The 22,307-nt window shown below is 53.2% G+C and overlaps 3 protein-coding genes and 1 long non-coding RNA gene across 9 annotated transcripts; 1 reads left to right on the forward strand and 3 right to left on the reverse strand.

Moving 5' to 3' along the window:
* Window positions 1-2,204: 2,204 nt before the first annotated feature.
* Window positions 2,205-5,228, reverse strand: BACC1 (BPTF associated chromatin complex component 1). Of its 3 annotated transcripts, none has more exons than XM_074342336.1 (6): window positions 4,897-5,209; window positions 4,618-4,712; window positions 3,896-3,997; window positions 3,021-3,211; window positions 2,712-2,816; window positions 2,205-2,482 (listed from the first exon to the last, which is right to left on the reverse strand). In XM_074342336.1, exons 1-6 carry the CDS (start codon window positions 4,915-4,917, stop codon window positions 2,418-2,420), a joined length of 579 nt encoding a protein of 192 aa, XP_074198437.1. In that variant the 5' UTR covers window positions 4,918-5,209; the 3' UTR covers window positions 2,205-2,417. The 3 variants fall into 3 exon arrangements, with proteins under 3 accessions (XP_074198437.1, XP_074198438.1, XP_074198439.1); XM_074342337.1 differs by having other exon boundaries at window positions 2,205-2,478; window positions 4,897-5,199; XM_074342338.1 differs by lacking the exon at window positions 3,896-3,997 and having other exon boundaries at window positions 4,897-5,228.
* Window positions 5,229-5,490: 262 nt separating this feature from the next.
* Window positions 5,491-7,065, reverse strand: RNASEK (ribonuclease K). 2 transcript variants are annotated; one of them, XM_074342339.1, is made up of 3 exons: window positions 6,817-7,065; window positions 6,050-6,126; window positions 5,491-5,644 (listed from the first exon to the last, which is right to left on the reverse strand). In XM_074342339.1, exons 1-3 carry the CDS (start codon window positions 7,048-7,050, stop codon window positions 5,503-5,505), a joined length of 453 nt encoding a protein of 150 aa, XP_074198440.1. In that variant the 5' UTR covers window positions 7,051-7,065; the 3' UTR covers window positions 5,491-5,502. The 2 variants fall into 2 exon arrangements, with proteins under 2 accessions (XP_074198440.1, XP_010964162.1); XM_010965860.3 differs by having other exon boundaries at window positions 6,813-7,033.
* A 31-nt stretch (window positions 7,066-7,096) lies between these two features.
* Window positions 7,097-20,840, forward strand: LOC105077466 (uncharacterized). Its single transcript, XR_012499393.1, has 5 exons — window positions 7,097-7,447; window positions 9,280-9,360; window positions 14,682-14,927; window positions 16,652-16,777; window positions 17,680-20,840. It is a non-coding gene; the product is annotated as an uncharacterized LOC105077466 (long non-coding RNA).
* ALOX12 (arachidonate 12-lipoxygenase, 12S type) lies at window positions 8,674-19,868 on the reverse strand. Of its 3 annotated transcripts, XM_074342334.1 has the most exons (14): window positions 19,734-19,868; window positions 18,887-19,088; window positions 17,654-17,735; window positions 17,427-17,549; window positions 17,208-17,311; window positions 16,791-16,951; window positions 15,815-15,958; window positions 14,783-14,992; window positions 12,612-12,698; window positions 12,243-12,412; window positions 11,625-11,746; window positions 9,586-9,686; window positions 9,293-9,463; window positions 8,674-9,170 (listed from the first exon to the last, which is right to left on the reverse strand). In XM_074342334.1, the coding sequence occupies exons 1-14, from the start codon at window positions 19,866-19,868 to the stop codon at window positions 8,991-8,993; spliced, it is 1,992 nt and encodes a 663-aa protein (XP_074198435.1). In that variant the 3' UTR covers window positions 8,674-8,990. The 3 variants fall into 3 exon arrangements, with proteins under 3 accessions (XP_074198435.1, XP_074198436.1, XP_010964160.1); XM_074342335.1 differs by lacking the exon at window positions 19,734-19,868 and having other exon boundaries at window positions 9,293-9,425; window positions 9,617-9,686; window positions 18,887-19,280; XM_010965858.3 differs by lacking the exon at window positions 19,734-19,868 and having other exon boundaries at window positions 18,887-19,280.
* Window positions 20,841-22,307: the final 1,467 nt, after the last annotated feature.

A 22,307-nucleotide genomic window follows, 5' to 3' on the forward strand; every position in this document is an offset into this window, starting at 1 on the left:
CCCCGGGACCCCTCTAGATGGGGTGAGGAATGTAGTGTTGGGGGAATCTGACTGGGGCATTGCAGCTGCCTCTCCCGCCGAGTTGGAGACGGATGGGCTGGGACGAGTTTTGGGGGGGTGTCCCCAATTCTAACTGGGAGTGGAGGAACCCCCTCCTGTGCTCTCTTATGGGGGTCCCCCCTCCCTAGGGCACTCCCCACTCCCTGAGCCAGCCGAGAGGAAGGAGGCCAGCGATGCGACTGGGGCGGCTCCTTTCTCCTGCACCCCAAATGTGAGGGATGCACCCCAAATTTTGTTCCCTTCAAAATAGGGGACCAGGATCTCAGGGGAGAGTAGCTGAGGTAAGTGGGGAGGAAAGTGTCCCCTGTTTTCAGGAGAGACATGGCGGTTGGGGGGGAGGTTTGGAGGTGCGTGCTGGGGTGGGGTTGGGCTTTGTCAGTCTTGAAACTGGGGGGATGATTGGAGAGGCTTTCTCCTATGCCCCTAAACTGCAGTCCCCCAGATGGAAACCAAAGACAGACCAGAGGGCCCCCCAACGTCCCCAGCCGTTAGTATAGTGTTTGATTTCTGTTTCACCCCCACAAAGGCTTTGCCGAGGATGGGAGCTGGGGGCAGCTGTTCAGTTTGGGGGTTATGGAGGGTGGCGTGAGGAGCAGGAGGCCTTGGCAGGATTTGATACAGGACAGATAAGGGTCTCGACCGAGGGGGTCCGGCATCCCCTGGGGCCTAAAAAGACTGCTTACACCACCATCTTAGATTTGTCTGATTGCTAAGAGTTTTGGGGGGTGTGTCGAGAGGGGGGGCGGTAAAGGGTGGGATGGGAGGTGGGAGGATAACTTTTGAATTTTAGGAGATATAATTTTGATTTGCGGAAGGGATTTTGACCCTTGGATTTCGCTTTCTGGTGGGGGGTGTTTTTTAAAAATCAAGTCCTGGACAGGAGAGAAAGGCTGAGGGAAGGCCTAGGGTGGGGGTGGGGAGAGGCATGTTTGTCTCAGCTTAAACGTGGCTTTCTGGGGTGGGCCCGCCTTCCTGGGCCTGGTGGATGGGCTGATGAGGGATGTCACGGGGGGTGAGACTTGGGTCCTGGGGGGCCGTGGGGAGTTAGAACAATGCTGGGGGTTGAATACCTGGCCCCCAGGTCCAGATGGCCCTCTTCCTGGGCCTTGCTGCTCCCTTTTTTCTCTGGCCTCCATTTCCTGCCTTTGGCCTCCATCTTGTGGCAGGCCCAGGGCCCAGGGCGACTTCCGGCCCCCCTCTCCCAACCATGTTCCGGCCCCACCACCTCTGGACTGCCAACTCCCAACCCTGCTGTCCTTGGCCTTCTGTCTTTCCTTGCTTTCTCCTGGGTTCTGACCCAGGGAGGGGAGGAACAGGACACAGGAAGCCTTGGGTCCCTGCCCTTGCTGAGTCCAGAGGCAGTCTGTTGGTCCCCCATAGTCATTCCCTATTTCCTCTGCCTCTGACCCCACCCTAGGGATCCCCTGAGCAGAGTTCCTACAGGGAAGATGGCTCCAGTCTATGACACTGCGAGCTCACCCGAGGCCCCTCTCCCTCCAGTTGCCTGCTCAGCTCCCAGCTCTGGTTTCTTGTTTTCCCCAACCCTTCTTGGGGCCATGCTTGCCTTTTCAGCCTTCTCTAACTCCCTGCTCTTGGTGGTGGGGGATCTTCACAGCACTGTCCTGTGCTCCCTTCCCCTCAACCCACCCCAGTCCTGCTCCCGCCCCAGCAGCACACTGTGGTTTGTACGGCACTGTGGCCACGTCCAAACCACACTGTGGTGTTAGAGCGAGGGTGGGGGAGGCACCGCCGAGGCTTGGCCCAGGAGGCCACCCTGGAGAAGCGACACAAAAAACATCTGGGGCCTTCTCATGAGGTGAAGGGGGGCAGGGGGGTGGGAGGTGTGAACGCGCTGGCAGCTGCCCCTCTGAAATCCCCAGGGTAGTCTCAGGAATCCTGACTGCCAGAGACCCGGGAGTAAGTTCTGCCTCCAAAGAGCAAAGTGGAGTCTTTGTTGCCCACACCCAGCTCCCCTGGCTCTAGCAGCACAGAAATATTGGCACTGGGAAGAGAGTCTGCCAATATTGGCTGTGCTGCTCCAGGCGGGGTGGTGAGAGCTGCCGAGGAGGGGCTGAGCCCAGGGGGCTAAGGACAGAGGGGAGTGTCCCCTGTCCTCCATCAATGTCAGGCTGAAGGCACCAAGCTAAGAGGGAGATCTTTATTGTCTTCTGTATAAAAATGTCCATCGGACGGGGTGGGGGGGGGAGTCAAAGGGGTTGGGGGCAGATGCTCATACAGGAACAGCAAGATGGGCGATTCCCGCAGGTTTTCACCCCTCACTCATGCAGGCCCTGCTCAGAGTCCCAGGCGATCCACAGGTCCAGGGTGAACAGTGGGAGGGGTCAGAGGTGAAAGGCTCAGCAAGAGAGCAGAGGAGGATCAGCAGAGGTCAAGAGAAGGCCAGAATCCAGGGTCAGGCTGTCTGGAACAGGAAGTAAAATGGGCCGAGATGGAGCAAGCCCCAAGTATGCTTCCGAGACGACTCCCACCTCCCTGGGGCACCTAGCTCCTTACAGACCTGATCCCCTGCATGCACAGGTGGGAACACCAGGGACCTGGGAGGAGACTTCTGCTGAGCCCCTCCCATCCCAGCCCAGTCAGCATGTCCTTCCCCACCCATTCAACAGCTGTGGGAGGAGCAAGACTCCTACCCTGGTCGAAGTTGAGTTTCTTGGCTGGAGGAGTTTCTCCTAGCCCTTCGATATCCACCAGGTCACTGTTGGCGTCCGAGTCGTTCAGAGCACTGAGTGTCACATCTGGAAGGGGGGCATAAGCTAAGTTCTAGGTTCCCTGATGGTTACCCACCCCCACTTCCCAAAGCTTCAAGCTCTCCCTCCCTCCCTCCCCTCAGCCATTCACTGGGAGATGAAAAGAGATCTGCCCTTTGACTCAAGCCCAATTCTCCCACTGAACCTCGGGTGGGATCTTGAACCACTAGGCAGCAACTCCACAGCCCTCACCAGCCTTCTGTTTCTTTATGGGGGGACCCCCAGCCTCAGAGGCACTGGAGCTGCTTGGTGGAGGGGCAGATGGAGGAGGCGACAAGACACCAGATGCCACCTTCTTGGGCCCTTTCTTGGGTGAATCAGCTGGAAGGGGGATGCCGGAGTCTTCATACACCTTTCGTTTCACAGTGGCCTTTATTTGAGCCCTAAACGAAAGAGAGAGCATGTGAGGAAGGGAGTCATCAGAGAGACTGAGGGCAGATGGGAGGGGAGGGGAGGGCAGGGCATTGGGCCACTCGGAAGGAATCCTGGGGAACCCCTTCAAAGGAACCCAGGTGGGGGGCCCCAACTTTTTGATAGGGCTCTTTTTCCTGAAGCTTTGCAATCACTTAGGGCAAATGGAGCCTGAGGAGTGGAGTCCCTTAACTGAGTAGCAGGACAGGCCCATCTCCCAGTTCTCTTCTGGGAGAGGGGTATGGATATGGAAGGCTACCAGGGAAGCCTGCGCGACCCACAGATAGACTGAGACCTATTAGGAGATCCTGATCAACTAGTTCAGAATTGCACTATCTGAGGAAACACCACAATAGAGTCTCAAAAGCTCTGTATAAATAACCAGGGAACTCTGATGACCAAATTCAAGGATTGGGTATCTCCGGCAAACTAAAATCAAATTCTTGTAAGTTCCCATTTACCATAGCACGTTAGTAACTTTTGACCAATTGTGACAATTCTTTTATTCTTTCAGTCCTCAAGGGGATGCTAATAGAACTAGCAACAAAGTAGGAAAGATGCTGAGCTGGAAGGGAGTTCGGAGGAAGATGGAACAATGGGTGTGGAGGAAAAAAGCTGCCCACCCGCCCTTTCTCTGCCAGCCAACCCTCCCTCACACTGTCCGTTCCTTGATGACACAGCTGATGTGATTAAGATCGTCCCCAAATCGCTTCACAGCAGCCCTCAGCATCTCTATCTCCGTCTCCGTCCACTTGGCACTGTCAGAAGGGGAGAGGGGAATAGCGAAAGTGGGAGGAGGAGGGGTGTGGAGCCAGCCCACAGGCAATGCATTCCACAGCAACCAGCCTCCTCCCCGCAATGTCTAGAGCCTCTTCCATGAGCCCATAAAGAGGCCCTCCTTAAAAAAAAAAAATCTTAAGGCCCTGTGGGAACTGTGAGGACCCCCAACCACATGATATTGCAACAACCGCCACCTTAGAAGAAAACCTCTCTCCCATCAACGCGAAACAGCTGCTGTAAACAACCCACTAAAACTAATTCAACAAGTAGGGGTCTTACAGAAACCCTAAACACAATCTGCAGCAGTCTGACGGAATTCCACGTGATTTGGGCTAGGTGGGTAGTGATGGTGGTCTATAATGTGCCAGTTTGCAGCAGGGTAGAGCTGCGCAATGAATGAGTCCGGCTTATGAGCCTCAGTCTGTGGTTTATCTGTCATTCATTCATTCATTCAACAATCATTTATTAACACCTATTCTGTGCTGGGCCAGGCACAAAGGGAAACTAACATCTGTCCCTGCCCTAGAGAGTGTCGGTGTCTGTGATCGAGTCCCAGCGTCCGCTCTCAGCGTCCACGTCCCGGCCCGGGCTCACGTACCCCGCGGGGGAAGAGTCGGCCACGGGATGCAGCTGCATGGTCAGCTCGCCGAGCTTCGTGAAGGCGGCGCCCGCGGCGGAGAAGATCTCTCCGACCTGGGGGCGGGGCAGCATTACGGGGGGCAGGCGCACATCCCCGCGCCGTCCCGCCCGGAGCCCCTAGCCCCACCCCAGGCTGGACTCCCGCCCACCCCCGTCCGGGACGGAAAATCCGGGAGCCAACTGGGGGGCCCGCCCTCCCGTGGCCACCAGGGAGCGCTGTCCGCGAGGGAGGTCGAACCTTTGTGGACGCTGACGTCATGGCCCCGCGCTCCTCCTCACGGAGCCGCAGCCGCCGCCGCTACCACGAAGCCAAGCCGGGACCACGGAGAGCCCGGCGACCGAACGGCTCCGGCCCCCGCGCAGGAAGTCCCGCCTCTTTCCGCAGCTGATTGGCTCCAGCTCGACCTCCCGCCGCCTCACCAGCCGCAGTTACTTAGGCCGCCTCCGGGTGCGGAGAGGAGAGTGGAAGACACCGCCTCACTTCCGGCCCGGCTTTACTTCGCTTCCGTCGAGGGGTCGGGACTCCCTGTTTGGAGGCCGAGCTCCAGCCCAGGTGCCGCCCCCGCCCCCAACCCAAGCACACACACAAGGCTTAAGAGAGCAGTTTCTCTTTATTGTGGAAAAGGACAAGGCGAGGGGGCCAGAGGGACAGGGAACGGCCACAACCTCCCTCCATTGAGGACGGGTGCCAGAGGTTGGCGAACAAGGGATTCAGTCTTCCGCCAGGGAAATCCAATCCTCAGAAGGCGCCAGAATGGATGGCGGGGGGGGGGGGGGACGACGACCAGGTGGGGAGAGTCTTTAAATAGAGGTGGGGGCAGGAGAGGGGAAACGTGACGGTGCTCTAGCGCACCATGTATTCCTTGCGCTGATTGAGCCGAACCTGGCAGAAAAAGAAGCCTCCGAGGAGGAGGTAAAGGCCCGCGGCGATGAAACAGTTGTAACTGACTTGCTCGTAAAGGTTGTATATGTTCTGGGGGCCATTCCTAGAGGTGAGGATTAGGCAGAGAAATGTCAGAAACATTAATAGCGGCCGATAGTTACCGAACACTGATTATGTGCTGGGTACCATTCTAAACGCTTTTGCGTGTATTGTCTTATTCAATCTTCTCCATAACTCTGAGTTCTTTTACAGCATCCACTTTGCAGAGGTGGACGGAGGCACAGAGAAGTCAAATGTAATACCTAAAGAAGCCACATCTAAAGTGGTGGGTTTAGGATGGCCTGAGATCTGACTCCCAAGACCGCTCGTAACTGTGTGCTAAGAGAGCAGCTCTTCGCACCCAGCTCCCTATCCTCCGGGCCCCAAGCGTCCAGCCTCCTGCAATTCCCCAGCCTCCTGCAATTCCCCGCCCGTCATTCTGACCACCTCACCTGGCCTCTCTACTTACTCAAAATCTTTCTCCGTGAAGGGAACATCCTCAATAAGCACAGCGGAGTGGACATTGAAAAAGATTCCGAGCATTATCTGAAAAAAGGGAAAGCGCAGGTTGTTGAACTCAGGCACCTGAACTGGTCACTGCCTAACCTCCTCCCACTTCGAATGTTGCCACAACATCTATGTTTGGGATTGCCAGAATGAGCTGGATTAGGGATGGTTGTTGCTGGATTTGGACTCCTGTCACCCAGAATAGGGCGTGAGTGTGACACAGAGACTTGGCTGGGGCAAGGGCAAGAATAGTGAGCAACCAGGAACCCAGATTATCCTCTCTCCAGAGGCGTGATTATCACGGGACAGAGGGGAGGGGTTAGGAGGAATCGGTACTTCTTCATATTATTTCTTCCTGGTTTGGGGCGGGTAGAGTCCTGGGGAAACAAGGCCCAGCTGCCCACTTCGGGAACAAGCACTCCCTTTCCCCACTGCCCTCCATTCAGTGCAAGGATCTCTCAAGAACCCAGCTCTTCTTCCTCTTACCTTGAGGGTTTTCCAAATTTACCAGCCCAGCTCCCATACCAATCTTCAGTTTTCCCCCCTCCACTCTCCAATTCCCCATTTCTCAGTTCAGTTCTGTCTCCTTCTCCAGAGGCTAATTAACTATCCCCTCCAGCCTGCCTGCTGCTTTCCGAGGCCTGGAGTCCCCCAGCCTTCCAGCCCTCCAACACCGGGGCCCTCAGGCCCTTTCCTCTCCTGTTCTCGCTGGGCAGTCCCCTCACCAACATGATCACTCCCCAGGCGCTGAGGACGATGCCGCAGGCGGCCAGCTTGGGCCCACAGCACAGAAGCGACGCCATGAAGAAGGGAGTCGGGGATCGCCTTGATGTAGGCCGGGTAGGAAGGCGGTGAGTGGAAGCCCCAACCAGCTGTGGGGAAGCGGGCTGGACTAGGGGGCTCGCTCGGAGGACGGAGAACTGGTGGGGCGGCCGAGGGGGCGTGGCTTCTGGACCCAACCATCGTGCTGTGGGGCGCGCCAAGCAGAGAGCGCTGGGTGGCGCCGGGTCCTCTCGGGACTTCGGCGGGAAAACGCAGCGTGTCCGAAATCTTATCAGGTCCTTCGGAATCCTTATTAACCCATATGTAGCTCGGGTGCGAGTATTGCAGGAGGAAGGGCCTCCGATTTCTTGGTTCCTCCCTCTTCAGGTTTGAATAGGAGGCTCCATTGTATCACGGGACGGAGTATGGCAAGTCACGTGACGAGGAAGAAGCAGTAGCTCGGCCTCGGGAAAAGGGCTTAGCGCTTGCGGAGCTCCTGGTAACCTTGGCGATGCGCTCTTAGGAGCAGAGGATTGAAACTACCTGATTTTTCTCTCCGGTACCTTAGTCTCGGGTGGTATCCTGTGATGGGGAAATGGTAAGTGAGACATAGACATTTACACCAAGAGAGAACGCCTCCATCTTTTCTCTACTCATCCTTACCTTTTAAAATAGACATTCTGACATTGTAAAAGGAGGTAGCAGCCCCTTCCCGCGCCCAGGCGTGCTGCTGTGGCTAGGACGCTTTAAATTGCTGAGGCTTCTTGGCATTGGAAATATGTAATATTTTATTACCAAACATGGAATACTGAAGGGTTTTGGATGCCAAATCGGGAAAAATATGGGCGTTAGGAGAAGCCCAGGAAAAGCAGACTCAATGAGCAAGTTGTTAAGGTGAATGGTCCTGCCAAATGTGCTGGAGAAGGGGATGAATACACAAAAATGTCACTTTGCTTCCCTGTTGTAAACTAAGGAAGCTTTGAACAAGGCGGGGTACAAGATTTTAAAAATACGAATAGATCACACTCTCCAAAGAAAAAGTTTGTATACTTTCCTGGTGAAAGATTTGTAATAATTATTCAGGGAAATAGGGGTGTTTAAAGAACACAATTTTGCACTGAGTTTGTTGTACCCATTCTAGTGAGGACAGTGATCACAACATAATTGAGAGGGGTCATTTTGATCCTAAAACCCCAGAATCAAAGAAATGCTGTCAGTGGTTAGCATAACTTTGTGGTATTTTTCCATTTATTTTGTGACATAGTTCTTAAAAGTGTTGTGAAAGAGAACTTGGAACCTAGGAAACACGTGGAGACCCCAGGGCCCGAAAGAGAAGTAGAGTGATCTTGAGGCATGAATTTCATGTCTCTTGTTTGAGACTGTCTGGAGAAGGAAGCCATTTTGGGGTGAAGGTTTTTATTCTGCTTTAGGAGCACTACTCTCATTCAAGGACTTTTGGGGTAGGTGTGTGAATAGGAGAAATCGGGGTGGAGAAAAAGTTGCCAAAGAAGTGTCAGGAATTTTTAAGTTAGCCACCAAGCATGAAGTTAAGCTCCCAGGAAAGGAGAATTAGTTGAGAGAGTCAGTTTTTCCCAGAAATCTCCCAGAAACCCTTCCAGCATTCTCTGGATGGTTTGCAAGAAAGGTCAGTGCCTCAGGCTACTGCGGGGCACTTTTGTGCAGGTACTGCCCCTGAGGGCCAAGTCCAGCCGGCAACCTGTGCATGTCCCTCTAAGAAAGCACAGGTTTCTTTGTTTGTTTGTTTGCTTTTTAATGGTTGACTAAACCAAAAGAAGAAGGATATTTTGTGACATGGGAAGTTCGTATTTTGCTGTCCATAAATAAAGTTTTATTGGAACACAATCACATCCATTTACATACGGCCGGTGGCTGCTTCTGTGCTACAACAGGAAGGTTGAGTAGTCTCGACAGAGACTGGGTGGCCTACAGAGCCTAAAAGATTATCTGGCTCTTTACAGAAAAGTTTTGCTGCCCCTTGGGCTCATGGGGTACAGATGTAGGCGATTTAATTGGGGGAGGAAAGAGAGCCTCAGCAGCAGAGATTAGGAAACCATGAAACTCAAGATGAAACTCAGCCCTAGAGCTGATCTGTGGTCTTCCTGGTGGGGGCGCCTTAGAGCTCAGATAGTGATGCTGTTCTCCGTGAGGCTGGGCTTCAGGTATTCATAGGGCAGGTCAAGTTGCTCATTCCGGGCTGTAATCTCCCTTTCCAGGTTTGCCAAATCTGTTTGGAATTGGTTTAGTGCAGCCTTGGCTTTGGCTTCTGAGAAATATTTTTCTTTGTGATGCCCCAAAGGCACCTAAGAAGGAACAAAAGATCAGTCGGTTTCCAGTTTGAAGGCAGACGCACCTAGAGTCCAGCCCTTCGCTCTGATGTTTCCCTTCCAACTGTCATTTCCCTTTCCCCAGAGTCTTCTCTTACCATGTCTGGCTGGCGGCGACCCAGATGCCATGTGATGGCCATTTGAAGACAGGCCTTTTGGACATCAGGTAGTGAGCCCATCACTGTGGCCATTGTCACGTCTTCCTTGGTGGTGGGTGGGGGCATCCGCATTGTGCATGGGGCATTAGGGACCCAGGCATACCATTCCAGCTGGGGGAAGAAACTGCAACCCTAGGATCCTGGTACTTAGGGTCTGAACCCCCATCTCTCCCTTGGGCATCCCAAGGTCCAGACACCTGTCTTCAGGGACCTGGGCTTTTAGCTGTCCATACCTGGCCCTTGTTGATGGCCCCATGCTGAGCAGTGCATGTGAAGACACACATGGTAAGGAAATGGCAGAGTTGATTCTGGGACTGGAAGGACACAGGGAAACCTGGGTGGGAAAGGAACAGGATTTAGAGTCTATAGCCTGAGAGGAGAGAAAAAAAGACCAATGTCTGGGATGCCTGTATTTTGGAATTGGTGGGTGTTTGCTTATTTGGTCATTTATTCAAATATATTTGCATCAGACTGAGTTTCAATTCAGGCTCAAGTCATATAGCTGGGTCACCTTAGGCCAATTGCTGAACCTCCCTAAGCCTCAACTTCTTCAGCTGTGGAATGTGGAACGCCCCCTACCCTGTGCATGAGATAGTCACCTGGCATGGAACAAGGGCTCAATAATTAATAATTATTGTTATTATGGAAGAGCAGGGGACTGAAAAGTTCTCACTGATCAAAAATCCTCTGCGTCAAAAAGTGGCTGAGAAATTTGGGATGCCGCCTCCTATTTCCAGACAGGGAATTATGAATGTTTGAGTTATAACTTGAGGGATAAGAGAAGTCATGGATTTGTAGTGTCACAGCCAAGAGAGGCTTTCCACGAAGAACACGTCAGGCTACTCAGTTGACAGTGGAGGTCGGGGCTCAGAGACCCAATAATCCTGTCAGTCAAGTAGAACAAATATAATCACTCCCCTGTTATTCATTTAAAAAAAAAAATCAAAGACCAGAGAGATTAAACTCTTGTCAGGATCACATAGTTGGGGAAAGGCAGTGGCTGACCTTGAACTGGGGTGCCTGACTGCTAATCTCAGGCTTTTTTATTTTAAAAAATTTATTATTTTTTGATGGAGGTAGTGGGGATTGAACCTTACCAAACGTGAGCTTTACCACTGAGCTATATCCCCCCCCCCTTTTTTTTGGCTTTTAAAATTTTAGCCTATTTTCTCTAAAAAGTCTACTGGGAAAATGAGGCAAAGGTGAGCTATAAGAACTGCAGGAGAGTAGAGGAGGAGGGGATGAGAGGCAGTTAGTTGAGGTTAAAGTTAACAGGCAGATGTTTATTTTCATCTTCCAAATGTAGATACTGGTTGGGGAAAAGATGGCTGGGGAGAGGAGGCAGGGTCTTCCGAGAGCATGTGGAGCTAAGGGACAGCACTGAGATGTACTGGAGAAAGTCTGGTCCTGGGAGGGTAGGGGGCAGTTTGCAGCCACTGACTCTGCAGGGAGACACCCCTCCAGAGGGCAAGTGTTGGTTAGCACTCACCACACCCCCAGAGGCTGGCCACAGTGGCTCCCCAGTAAATGTCTGTAGTTGTCCCACAGAGGCAGAGATGTTGGTGTGAAGTGTGAGGGGCAGGGACCAAAGGACGATGTACAGCAGGGACAGGCTGGCCCACGTGAGTTAGAGAGAGGAGGACAGACCTCAGAAGAGCTCAAGAAAGGCTGTTTCTTCCTCAGAGTTTAGAAGCAGGGGGCAGATGGTGGCTGGATTGGCCAAAGAAATGAGAGTCTCAAGGGGTAGGACACTGAGTTCAGGGTTGAGCCAAAGCACACAGAGCACTGAGTTTGCACCTAGAAATGACCTTGTTCTGTGGTGAGTGTGCAGGGTGCCTGGACCGTCTGTGTGATGCACAGGAGCAGAAGTGGGAGGAGCCAGGGAAGGCCATCATGGGCGTTGATGGGAATAAGCTCCCCATTTATATCCTTGGCTAGGAAACTGACAACCGTGAGGCGAGAATGTGAGCTCTGGCAGGACCCAGGCAGATCCCTGCCTGGCCGGGGTTCTGGCCCTGTTGGGCTCCACACTGTGACAGGCTGGGGGTAGGGGTGGAAATGAGGGTTGATGACCAGGGTCTCTGAGAAGGGTGGTCCTTGGGTGTCTGTAACTGTCATGAGTCTCTGGAGGTGGGAATGGGATTCAGGTGCTTCACATGTGGAGGGAGACGGGGGTGCGGTGAAGGGTTGGCGTCCTGAACCCAGACGGACAAGGCTGAGAAGGGGCCTGGGCAGAGGGTCCGAGGAGCCCATCTCTGGGGAGTGGTCTCACCTCGGTCCTGGGCCCGGCACAGCCCCACCTCAGTGATCTCCCGACACCAGGCCTGCAGCTCAGGGTCCCCTCTCACGACATCGTCCCCGTGGTAGAAGAGCTGGACGATCCGCTCCACATACCTGCCCAGGGGAGCAGGAGGTGAGCTGGTGGAGAGAAGGCTCCGACCTCTCCACTTTGCTGTGGCCTCTGCCCAGCTGACTCTCAGTGTCTGAGCGTAGATTGTTCAAGACCTGCCTTCTGGGTCATTCCCAGCTCTTTCTACAAACTAGGTGAGAAAGGAAGGAAATGTGGGTCATCCATTTTAGGAATTCCCTGTGCGTGGGTGATAGCCATTCTTCCTGGCAAAAAACAAAACAAAACCCTGTTTTGTCCAGATCCCTCAGCCTCCCAGTCCACAGTTTCCTGACCGAGGCTTTCTGTCCCCCATCTCCTCCTTCTCGGACCTTACCCACTGACTCCTCACTCGTCCTCATCTCTCCCCAGGATGGAGTCTCTGCTCCTCCTGTCTGGACCCTCTTGTATTTAGATTCCTTTTGCCCCGTGCTGATGTCAGGCCAGAGCCCCACTCACCCTCTCCCCCAACCCCTCCATTTCTTGGCTCCCACTCTCACCCACCGGGCAGTAATGTCCCAGAGCCGTAAGGCATCGTGGGCGTAGTGAGCACCTGGGGTTCCCAGCAGCCCGCGTTCAGCCAGATCGTCGGGAGGACAGAGGGAGCAGTAGGTCAGCTGAGCCATGGCCCGGCGGAGCAAGTGCACGTGGCCCCCACCACCGGTGCTCACTGCCTGGGACAAGAGAGATGTGAGACCTTGAGGAAGAAGCCAAAGCACAGTATTTAAGGGGTTCAAGTGTGGGATTTTCACATTTAAAGCTCTGGATATAAAGGGTCAGGACTTTCACACTGGTGGGTTGGGGATCTTGAAAGTGGCAGGAGATCGCAGACAGTTGGATGGTTGGCAACCCCCTGCCCTGTCATCTCCTTACCTTATCAAATACACCTCCATCTGAGATGAGTTGGGTCCGTGCCCGGGTGTTGATTTCCATAGTGTAGCGGATATGGGGCATCAGAAACTGGGACGGAGGAGATTATGGGGGTGGTTAATGGTGGGTCATGCTTGGGTCCTTCCTTGCAGAGCACGGTGGCCTTCTCTCCTCTCCTCCCTTGACAGGCTGGTCTCCTGCTTCTGCGATCACTTTCATTCTCTTTACTCCCCTCTGAGTCAGGCTCTGGAGCAGACTGGCCTGGGTTTCAATCTACAGTTCAGCCCTCACTCTAATGCTCGTTCAGGGTCCTGGCTCTGACTCATCTCCTGTCTAGCACCTCATCTGTCAGCAGCAGGTGATGGTAGGGTCTTTTGTCTCGGGAGGCTGTGGTGTTTATGTGAGTGATGTGTGAGGAATGTTTGGTACACACAGAAGTCCTGGAGGAAGGGTCCTTGTTATTGTTTCCCTCTGGAGTGCAGGTTTCATGCAGTGTTGGTATCTATATGAGTTGTTGCTGGACACGGGATGAGCCAGCGATACCTCTGGTGCCAGGAGGTCAGAGCTGGTCACAGTGAACTGAAGCTTTTCAGAAAGTTCATGAGAGGCGCTGAGTGTCATAGAAAGCCCAAAGTCCGCATGAGGAGAGAAGACACCTGAGGACAGACAACTCTGAATAACAGTAACAATCGCTGCAAGAACGAATGTTTTCACAGCTTTTAGCTTCTGTCACACTGTTGTGTCATTTTATACTTTAGCCACAGTGGAGCTCCTGTTGTCCCCACTTAGAGGGGAGGACACTGAGCTCACATCTGGTATGTACAGAGGTCAGGATTCAGGATTCAGAGCTGGGCAGTCTGAGTCCCGAGCCTGCACACATCACCTCCAGGACATGTGCCGGCTGGGCTCTCCCCGTGTACCGGTAACAGCTCAGCTGTTTGCCGTGCTGTTGCCATGGCAGTGGAGATGGGGCTTGGAGGGGACTGAAGGGGGAATTTAAGTGTGAATAGAGGCTGAGCCTGGTCAAGATGAGCGGAAGATGGTGGTGCGTGGCCCCCTAGAGATCAGTGAAATCCCAGATTCTGTCAGTTCCATTGGTCTCCATCTTTTCTGTGTCACCCAGGACTCCAGGAGGCCACAGCTACTACTGGCCAGGCTTGGAGGGTTGGGCAGAAGCCCCACTGAAACACAGTTTTGTCGTTCTTCTGACCAGGTGCTCACTGGCATCTCTTGCCAACATTTCCGACTCCACGTACCTAAAATGGAGCACCTCATCTTGGCTTCCCAACTGGCTGCTTCTCTTGGCTTTACTGTTTCTGATCATTGTTCTGGTTCCTCAACTTGTATCACTTTTGTCCCTCCTTTGCTTTGTTCCCTGTATCTAAAGTGTCATCAAGATTTTAAGGACAGTTTGAAGCAAGCACAGGCTTTATGTGACTGCCTTCTGCCTGGCAACAGATGCTGAACTCAGTCTTTCCCAAGCCCACAGGCTTTCCAGGTCACTCCAGCACACCCACCCCTGGGCTCCTAGGAGCAGCTTAGACCTCTGACCTTTCTGTCTCCGTTCTGGCACGCAGGCATGCCGCAGCTGCTGTTACCCCCCTGCACCAGCCCTTTGATTTTTGTCCTTTTCATTCCTGTTGCCACCTCGCCAATGCATGTCTTTCTCCATCTCTGGGGCAGGTTTAAACGGCCCGCTGGGCTCCCGTCCTTGCCTTTTGATCTGTTGCTACTTAGCAGACTCAGCTGGGGTGGAATTTGCTCCATCAACGCCCTAGTGTTTATAGGTGGTCTCTTGTGATTTCAGTCTAGTTCCAGATGCTCTCTGGGCGGTTCTAATGGACACCACTTGTCTTTCTGGCTAATAAATCTCCTAAGGCAGGAACAAAGCTTTTGTTTTCCTAGTAATCTTCTGGCTAGGCCCATTGCTAGATCGTCAGATCTCTGAGGATTTCAGAGGGCCATATTAATAATATGTTCTGAAGAAACATTAAGTGACTCGACCTAATTAAAATCTGAGTCTCAACATATTGACTCTGTCTTCCTTCTCTTCTCCCCTCTTTCTCTCACAAGGTGATGTAAATTTTTTTTGATGCTGCAGTATCATTTGCCACTGGGCGGTTTCCTTTCTCTGGGGTCTGACTCAAGTGGGATGTGGAGGGTGGAGGTTGTACCTTGAAGACAGGGTGCAGTCCCGGGAGGCACCTCATGGTGGCCACAGCGATGACCTCGGCCAGCAGATGAGTGTTCAGCAGATGATATTGGAGCTGATGCAGCTGGAAATCTGAATTTCGGACCCAGGACTTTGCCAGGAGCCAGGCAAGTGGAGGATCTGAGGGCAGGAAGAGTGGTGGGGTCGGGGAGCTGGGGCTGGGAGGCTGGAGCTGGGAAGGAGAAATGAAGCCGTCATGGAACTCCTGCTTTATGTGTGACGTTATGGTCAGCATTCTTGGGGAAACAGATGAGTATGTTGATTGCCATCAAAGAAGTTATAATCTTGTAGGAGGAATGAGGACTTTCCACCCTGTCTCTCCCTAGCTGTGGCACCGTGCGAGCGCCACGGTGGTCAGGTTGAATCAGGGAGAGTCAGAAGCAGGGCGTCCAGTGAGGAGATCCTGCCAGTGGTTTGGGAGAAACATGATGAGGGTTGAATTATGGTGGGAGGATGGAAGGGGAAGTGGGCTGTGTGAGATCATTGACCGTACTTTTTACCTAACTGTTGAGAACAGAAGAAGAAAAGGTAGATGGGTAGTTAGTGTCAGAGGTGACTGGGAGATTAAATCATGATGCTCAGTGTGTCCCCAAGCCAGCAGCATCAGCATCGCTTGGGAATTTGTTAGAAATGCAAATTCTCAGTCCCCACTGCTGACCTACTGAATCAGAAAGTGTGTGGGGTGGGGGAGGTGGGGAGGACACCCAGCAACCTGTGTTTTAACAAGCCCTCTAGATGATTCTGAGGCACAGTAATGTCTGAGAACCACTGGGTATATGAGGAGAACTCCAGAAGGCCTTTATGACTCTTGAACAAGTCCTTCCAGTTGGATGAGTCAAGGAGAAACTAGGCCGCAAACAGAGTGACATGAGGACAGGTCTCACTGCGTAAGGATGGAATTCAGGAGCCCAGAACCAAGGGGCTGTGTCCTTGGGAACAGAGGTTGCGGTGGTCAGAGAGCAGGGTTGGGAGGGGGATGCTCAGGGCGCCTCACCTGGATGACCATGGGAAGCAGTTTCCCATGGGGGTCCACCTTCAGCATGACGAGGGGGGCAGCCAGGTACTGCTTCTCTCCTTGGATCACATTGGCTGGAATTCCATCCAGGAGGATGAAATCCGCCTCAAACAGGGAACCGTTCTGGGGAAAGGAGGAATGTATCCATCGTTAGAGTTCAAAGTCCACCACTAGAGGGCCAGGGCAAAGGGGGAAGACATTTAAAGACATTTGTCTTGCTTCTTGCTATCATCTTGTGTCAGTAGCAGAGTCCTGTCAGGAGCAGAGCAGCTGGCCCAGTTCCTCTCGTTTTAGATAAGTGAAGAAACCACCTAGTGAGGGCTGTGTAGTAGGAGATCTGGTTTTAGAACCAGGACTGCTCAGTCCGGTTTGCAAGCCGACCCCTTGTCAAGATGGCCAGGCCCCTTACCCCCATCCCTCAATGATCTGCTTGCTGGATTTGACTGTCATCAGTTCAGCCAGCACTCTTTGACTCCCTATCCAAACCTCACCTCCTCTGCCAAGTGATCCACAGAGGTTCCCCTGCCTACCACCACCATGGAGTCCAGCACACACGCACACAGACAAAACTCACATCCCGCCCTGCTCATCTCTTCCAAACCCAGGTAACCTCCCCAGTTCTCTCTACCTGATGGTGCATTCTTTATCTTTCTTCCTGCCTGTGAACACTGGTGTCTGGAGCACCGATATCAGCCAGGGAAAGTCATCGTCCCTGCTAACATCTCTGGCCCCATCTGTGCCCTGGGAATCCATCCTGGTTCCCCTCCACGCTGGGTGCTCCTTATAGTTTTCCCTTACATGCCTTATTATCTCTAGGTTTTTCCAGCACTGGACTCTGGACCAAGAGGCAGTGGATTCCCACAACCTCCCGACCCTGACTCAGCCTTGGTCCCTCCCCTTCACAACTGCTGGCCACACTGCCAAGGAGAGAACAAGGCAAAGGTGGGAAGGGTACCTGGAGTTCTCTCTCCAGCTGGGCCCGTAGCTCCTCCATCCCCGAGGGCAGCACTAGCCGAGGGGGCAGAGCGGTGGAGCGTCTCAACAGCATGGGGTTGGCGCCATTGAGGAACTGGTAGCCAAAAAATTCATCCTCCTGCCAGTGCTGGCGAACCTTCTCTGTGGGGTCGGGGTGGAGTGGAGAAGGAGGACAGTACACAGTTGGGATATCCCCCTCCTCCAGGCCCTACCCCAGCGATCCAGCATATGACCAGCCCGTATCCAGCCCCTGCCTTTTCATCTTGGGGCCTCTGAGAAATGACCAAGCATAATATGTTCTCATCTGGGAAGTAGTTATGCGGGACTGTGAAGTGTGATGGTCGGGTCATCAAAAGGGGCCATCAGGGGGTTCTAGAGACCTGGGGGGACCACTGACCAGCCAGGGTACTCTTCTGGCCCCAGAAGATGTGATCAAAATCCTCCAGGCGGTTCCAGGAGCTCAGGAGGGTGTACACACGTTTGAGGAACATCTCCAGGGCCCTAGGACAGGTGTGGTGGCATGAACCCATTTGCTGATCCATCAGCCCCTCCCCACTTATCACCATTTTGGGGTCTCCCAGCCTTCTTTCCACTCTGAGCTCCAGGCTCTTCTCACCCCGCCTTTTGTGTCCATTCAAAGTCCAGCCTCTTCTCCTCCTGGAATCTCATGTTTGGAGGTAGATCATCCTCACAGCCCGCAGCTATTGTCAGTGGTAAGCCTTCCTTCCAGGTGGCCCAGCTAGGAGACAGGGACAAGGCTTCAGGGAGGGTGTCCAGGTCAGTGATGGGGGCGGGGTCAGGGAATGGGGGTACAACCAAGGGGCCCTGTAGGTGGGTGGTCACCAGTATATCTGATGTCTTTCTTTCAGTTCCTTCTCTCGATGTTTCTGGAACACGTCCAATGCATTGTCTCCTGCCAGGCGGGCTGGGGAGACATGAAGATGATTGGCCACAGTTTGTGTGGTCCTGTGCCCCGCCACCTATCCTAATCTTCCTTTCCATAGTCATAGTCCGTGTGTTCAGTCATGCTCTGTTGCTTTTATCCCTGGCCTTGCCTCACTCCATCAGTTCCCCAGACACATTTATCTTATCTTTGCCAACTTTGCACTCCTGGTTGTGCTAATTTCAGACCTCATCTCTTGCCTTGAGACAACAGTCTCATGTTTGACACCCTTTCTTGTCATTTAACTGTCTTTCCCTTCCTGATCTTATTTCATCAATATCTATGATTGGAAAAATCACCTTAATTAAGGTGATAACATCTTAATCACTCATATGCCTATACCTCTTTTCTACAGTATATTGCTTTGGTTAATTTCATGTGTCCTGAACCTCACCTGCCGCACCTTGGCCATCCTCAAAAAGCTTTGAGGAGCTATGTTTGCTTTCTGTTTCTGACTTCATTGTTCCAAGACTCACCAGCAAAGTCTATATTATCAACTTGTTTCTGCTCTTATCTGTACTTATACTTACCTGCCTCAAAGTGATAGATTTCATGTTTCCGTCATCACTGCCCTTGCCTCAGTTGCCTCCATAATCATCTCTCGTTTCCCCAACAAATTCTGAATTTGCTGTCATTCATCCCCGCCTCCTGTCAGCGTGCTCCCTGTCCCTGACGGTTGTCTTCCATGTTTTCCCAACCAAACCAGCCCTCCAAATCATATTATTTATTGTTTCCCTTAGCTGTGTCCTCGCAGGGGTCCTCCCCAGCCCCTATTCCATATGCTAATCTTAACCTGTCCTGCCCTAACTTCTTCCCAGTCCCATCCAGATCTCCTTCTCACTTTTACTTGGACTTCTCTGTTTTCCATCACTGCTTCAACGCCCATTCTGTGTCTTCACCTTCTTGGAAGGTGGGAGCTACACAGCACTTATGTCCCTATCCAGCCCCACTCGCAGCTTTTCTTAGTCTATGTGTAAATTTGGTGTTTTATAACTTTCCCCCATTTCCTGTCTTCTTCGCACTTAACCTGCTGAACACCCACTTTTTTCAAGCCCCCCTGACCTTTCCTCAGTCCTCCCCCCCACCTTCGTCAGCAGTTCCCCAGGCTCCGCACCGCCCACCACTGCCCCCACCGGTGCCCTCGGGCAGGCACAGGACGCCCTCGCCCTGCACCCAGCTGTAGCACGGGAAGGCGGCCTCCTCGCCGGGTCCAGGGCCCTGCACCGTGATGCGGTCGCAGAACCACGCGTCGTCCACCAGGGAGTGGTGTTTGCGCAGCTTCACGAACTGCAGCGGCCCCAAGTCGTCGGGAACGTCGTGCTCAAACTCCTCCTCCTGTGGGGGCCAGAACCCGGAGACTTTAGTGGGAGGGTCCTGGGAGAGGCCGTTTTGCGGAGAGTGAGGGTTGGGGGTCTGAGGTGGGGTGGGGACAGAAGAGGGGGGACCTTGGTGGCCTCCGTTGACAATGCCTCCAAAGACCTCGTTCCCTCCTCTGGACACCTGCGCGGTGGATTTCAGACGCCCCATGGCACCAGGAGGACAAGGGAAGGCGGCGCGTGGCCCGCATTGTCTTGAATTGATGCCTGAGCACCATCACCTCCATCCGTTCTTTAACTGAGCCATTCCCGTCTGCGCTCTCCCAGGAGCTTCCCATTTGACACTGATGCTATATTGACACTGGCCTGGGGTCATTTAGAGAGTCAGTTGGAGGCTGTGAGGACCAGGGTAACTGGGAAGGGAGAAGGGGGTGGCGTTCAGCCCGTCTTTGGCTCCCGACCCTCCCTCTCCTCGCCCCTCCCTCTCCTCGCCCCTCCTTGCCCAGGCGCAGGCATCCCAACACCTGGAAGTCCCAGCCAGTGCGGTCCAGCTATCATTTAGCTCCTGGATCCCGCGCCTCACCGGCCTCTCGCCTCTGGGCTGCCCTCCCGCCGCGAGCCCCAGCTCGGGCCGGGGTGGGGGCCCCCGCTCCCGCCTGCTGACCTGGCCCCGCACCGGCCGCAGCTCCAGCTCCAGCTTCGTCTCCCCGTGCGCCCCGACCAGCCACAGCCGCACACGGTTGTGCGACCCGGCGAAGAGCGAGGCCCCGGTGGCTACGCGGATGCAGTAGCGGCCCATGGCGGCCCTGGCGGCTTAGACGAGGGGAACCGGGACGTGCGCACTTCTTGGGGCCGTGGGCGGGTGTCGAGACGCCTTGGGGCCCGGGCCTTTAAAGATGGGTCCGCGTCCCCGCCCTTCTCACGACTTGCTGGCGCTCTCAGTCCCCGCCCCAGACTAGCCCGAACCTGTGAGCGGCAGAGCCGGCTGTGGGGAAGGGCCGCGCCTCCGGATCCGAGCGGAGCTGCGGGAGATAAAGGGGCCCCAGCCTCGGTGAGGCCGAGAGGATGGAATTGCCTGGGTTTCTCTGGACCTCCGAGGGGGCCTCGGGGTTGGAGGGAGCAAGGCTGAGGACTTCCCGGGGTCCCCAGGCCTTTCGGAGAGCTAGGCGGAAGAGGAGGTGGGTCGGTCTTCCAATGGAGGGGAAAGTCTCTGCTTTTCTTGGCTGGGCCCCAGGGAGCACGTAGTGTCCTGCTGCTAGACCCGGTATGGCCAGTAGGTTTTCAGTTCCTGCTTTCGACCTCATTTGAGCCCAGTTTTTTAGTAAATGACCTGGGGTCCCCCAGGCTTCCTAGAACCTGGAAAAGTAACAGTTCAAAGACTTGCACCCCAGACCTCAACCTGCTTTCCAACATGGCCAGGTTAAGACCCCAGGCACGCCAGATGCAGGGGGAGGCCCCGCTGAGGCAGGGAAGTGAAAACCTCCTTTTGTCCAACGTTCATAGTGGGTGCAGAGAATGTTAGGATGCAGCTATCAGGGTACAGTATGGAGTAACTTAGGGACACAGCATCCATGGACAGTTCCCCTGGACTTTGTTCCCTTCCAGGTGAACACAACCTCTTCCCCTTCCATATGTTCCAGGTTAATTTTTTATTTTTTAAAAGTTTAATTTTTTAAAATTGAAGTATAGTCAGTTTACAGTGTGTCAACTTCTGCAGTACAGCATAAATGTTTCAGTCATACGTATACATATATATATTCGTTTTCATATTCTTTTTCATTGTAGTTTAATACAAGATATTAAATATAGTTCCCTGTTGTATACAGAAGAAATCAGGTTCATTTTTATTCTGGCCTTACTGACCCTGGTACCTGCTTCCCCCACCTGAAGCTTTTTTCAGTTTTCTTCTAAGACATTAGATGCAAAGTTTTTATTAGTCAAGAAGTTCTACCTCTTTCATCTTCTTTCTAGTCTTTATCCTGCTCCCCCCAGCTATTTCCTGGTCCTTTGTGGCACTCAGGGCAGGAAACCAGGGAGCTACGGAGGGGCCAGTGCTGGTTAGGGACTTTGTAAACATCAGAAGATGTTCAGGCCTCATGCTCTGCCACCCACACAGGAACCAGGTGCAGCCTCTTGCAGGTCCCTATCTAGGTCTTCTTGGCCAAATCATTATAAGCTTTTGGCTCCCAGTGGATGTGTCTGGTGGCCAGGGCTAGGTCAGGGCAAGGTAAATCTGCTTTCTTGAGCCAGACCCTCAAAAATGACTTGATGTGTGGTTACTCGGGCGGGGGAGGGCATAAGAGGGATTCCAGTCCTGCCTTCTAGCCTCCAAACTTCCGGAAGTGTCTCATCCTTACAGTGTGCTTTCTTCTTATCTTCTGGGCCCACTGCTGCCTACATCCTCTGTGCTCAGGGCTGGTGTCTGTCACATGCTGGACCCTAGTTTCCTCCAGTTCGGGGGGGGGTCCCCTTATCCTGTAATACTTAGACTATCTCATGTCCCCATCTTACATAGTAGCTGAATCTGGTTTTCCATACATACCCTTCAAGGGTCACTTTGGCCTAGAAAAGACAGTTTGCTTCACACCTATTTCCAGAACCCGTCTAGACTTCAGCCTGCTTCTCTGCTGTTTCGTGACAACTTTTCTGCCCATTCTAGCATCCCTCGAGGTCACGCAGCAGAGGCGGGGCGAGGCGGGGAACGAATGACTAAGAGCTATAATCCAAGCGACTACATAGGCTAAAGGGGTTAATGTTGAAAATATTTAGAACAATGCCTGACACTAGTCTCTGTATGCACCTGCTGCCATTATTCTATTTACAGACTGGAAACAATTTCCAATTGAATGTCAGCATCATTCCTTCTGGAAATTCCTCCGCCGTTCCCCACCCCATACTGTTTCTCCATGTCCCTCCACAGACCCCAGCCTCCCATTTAGGGATCTTGCTCCTCAAGACCCTTCCAGTTTTTTTTTTTTTTCTTTTTTCAGCACATGCATTATGCTGAGGAACAGAATTTAAAACAAAATTGCCCAACCCAGAAAAACCCCTAAAACCCCTCCACAAAGGTGGCAGAGGAAAGAAAACAGTTGTATAATTGAATAAGCATTCCCAGAATGTGATATGCGTCACAGGCCATCCGCTAAGAGACTGTAAAGATAAAGTAATCGCACCCTTTTATAAAGCAGCACAGCCAAGCAGATACAGCTGTTACACGTATGTCCTCAAGATGAACAGT

The sequence above is a fragment of the Camelus bactrianus genome, chromosome 16 (assembly GCF_048773025.1).
Source record: "Camelus bactrianus isolate YW-2024 breed Bactrian camel chromosome 16, ASM4877302v1, whole genome shotgun sequence".
Lineage (NCBI taxonomy): Eukaryota > Metazoa > Chordata > Mammalia > Artiodactyla > Camelidae > Camelus > Camelus bactrianus.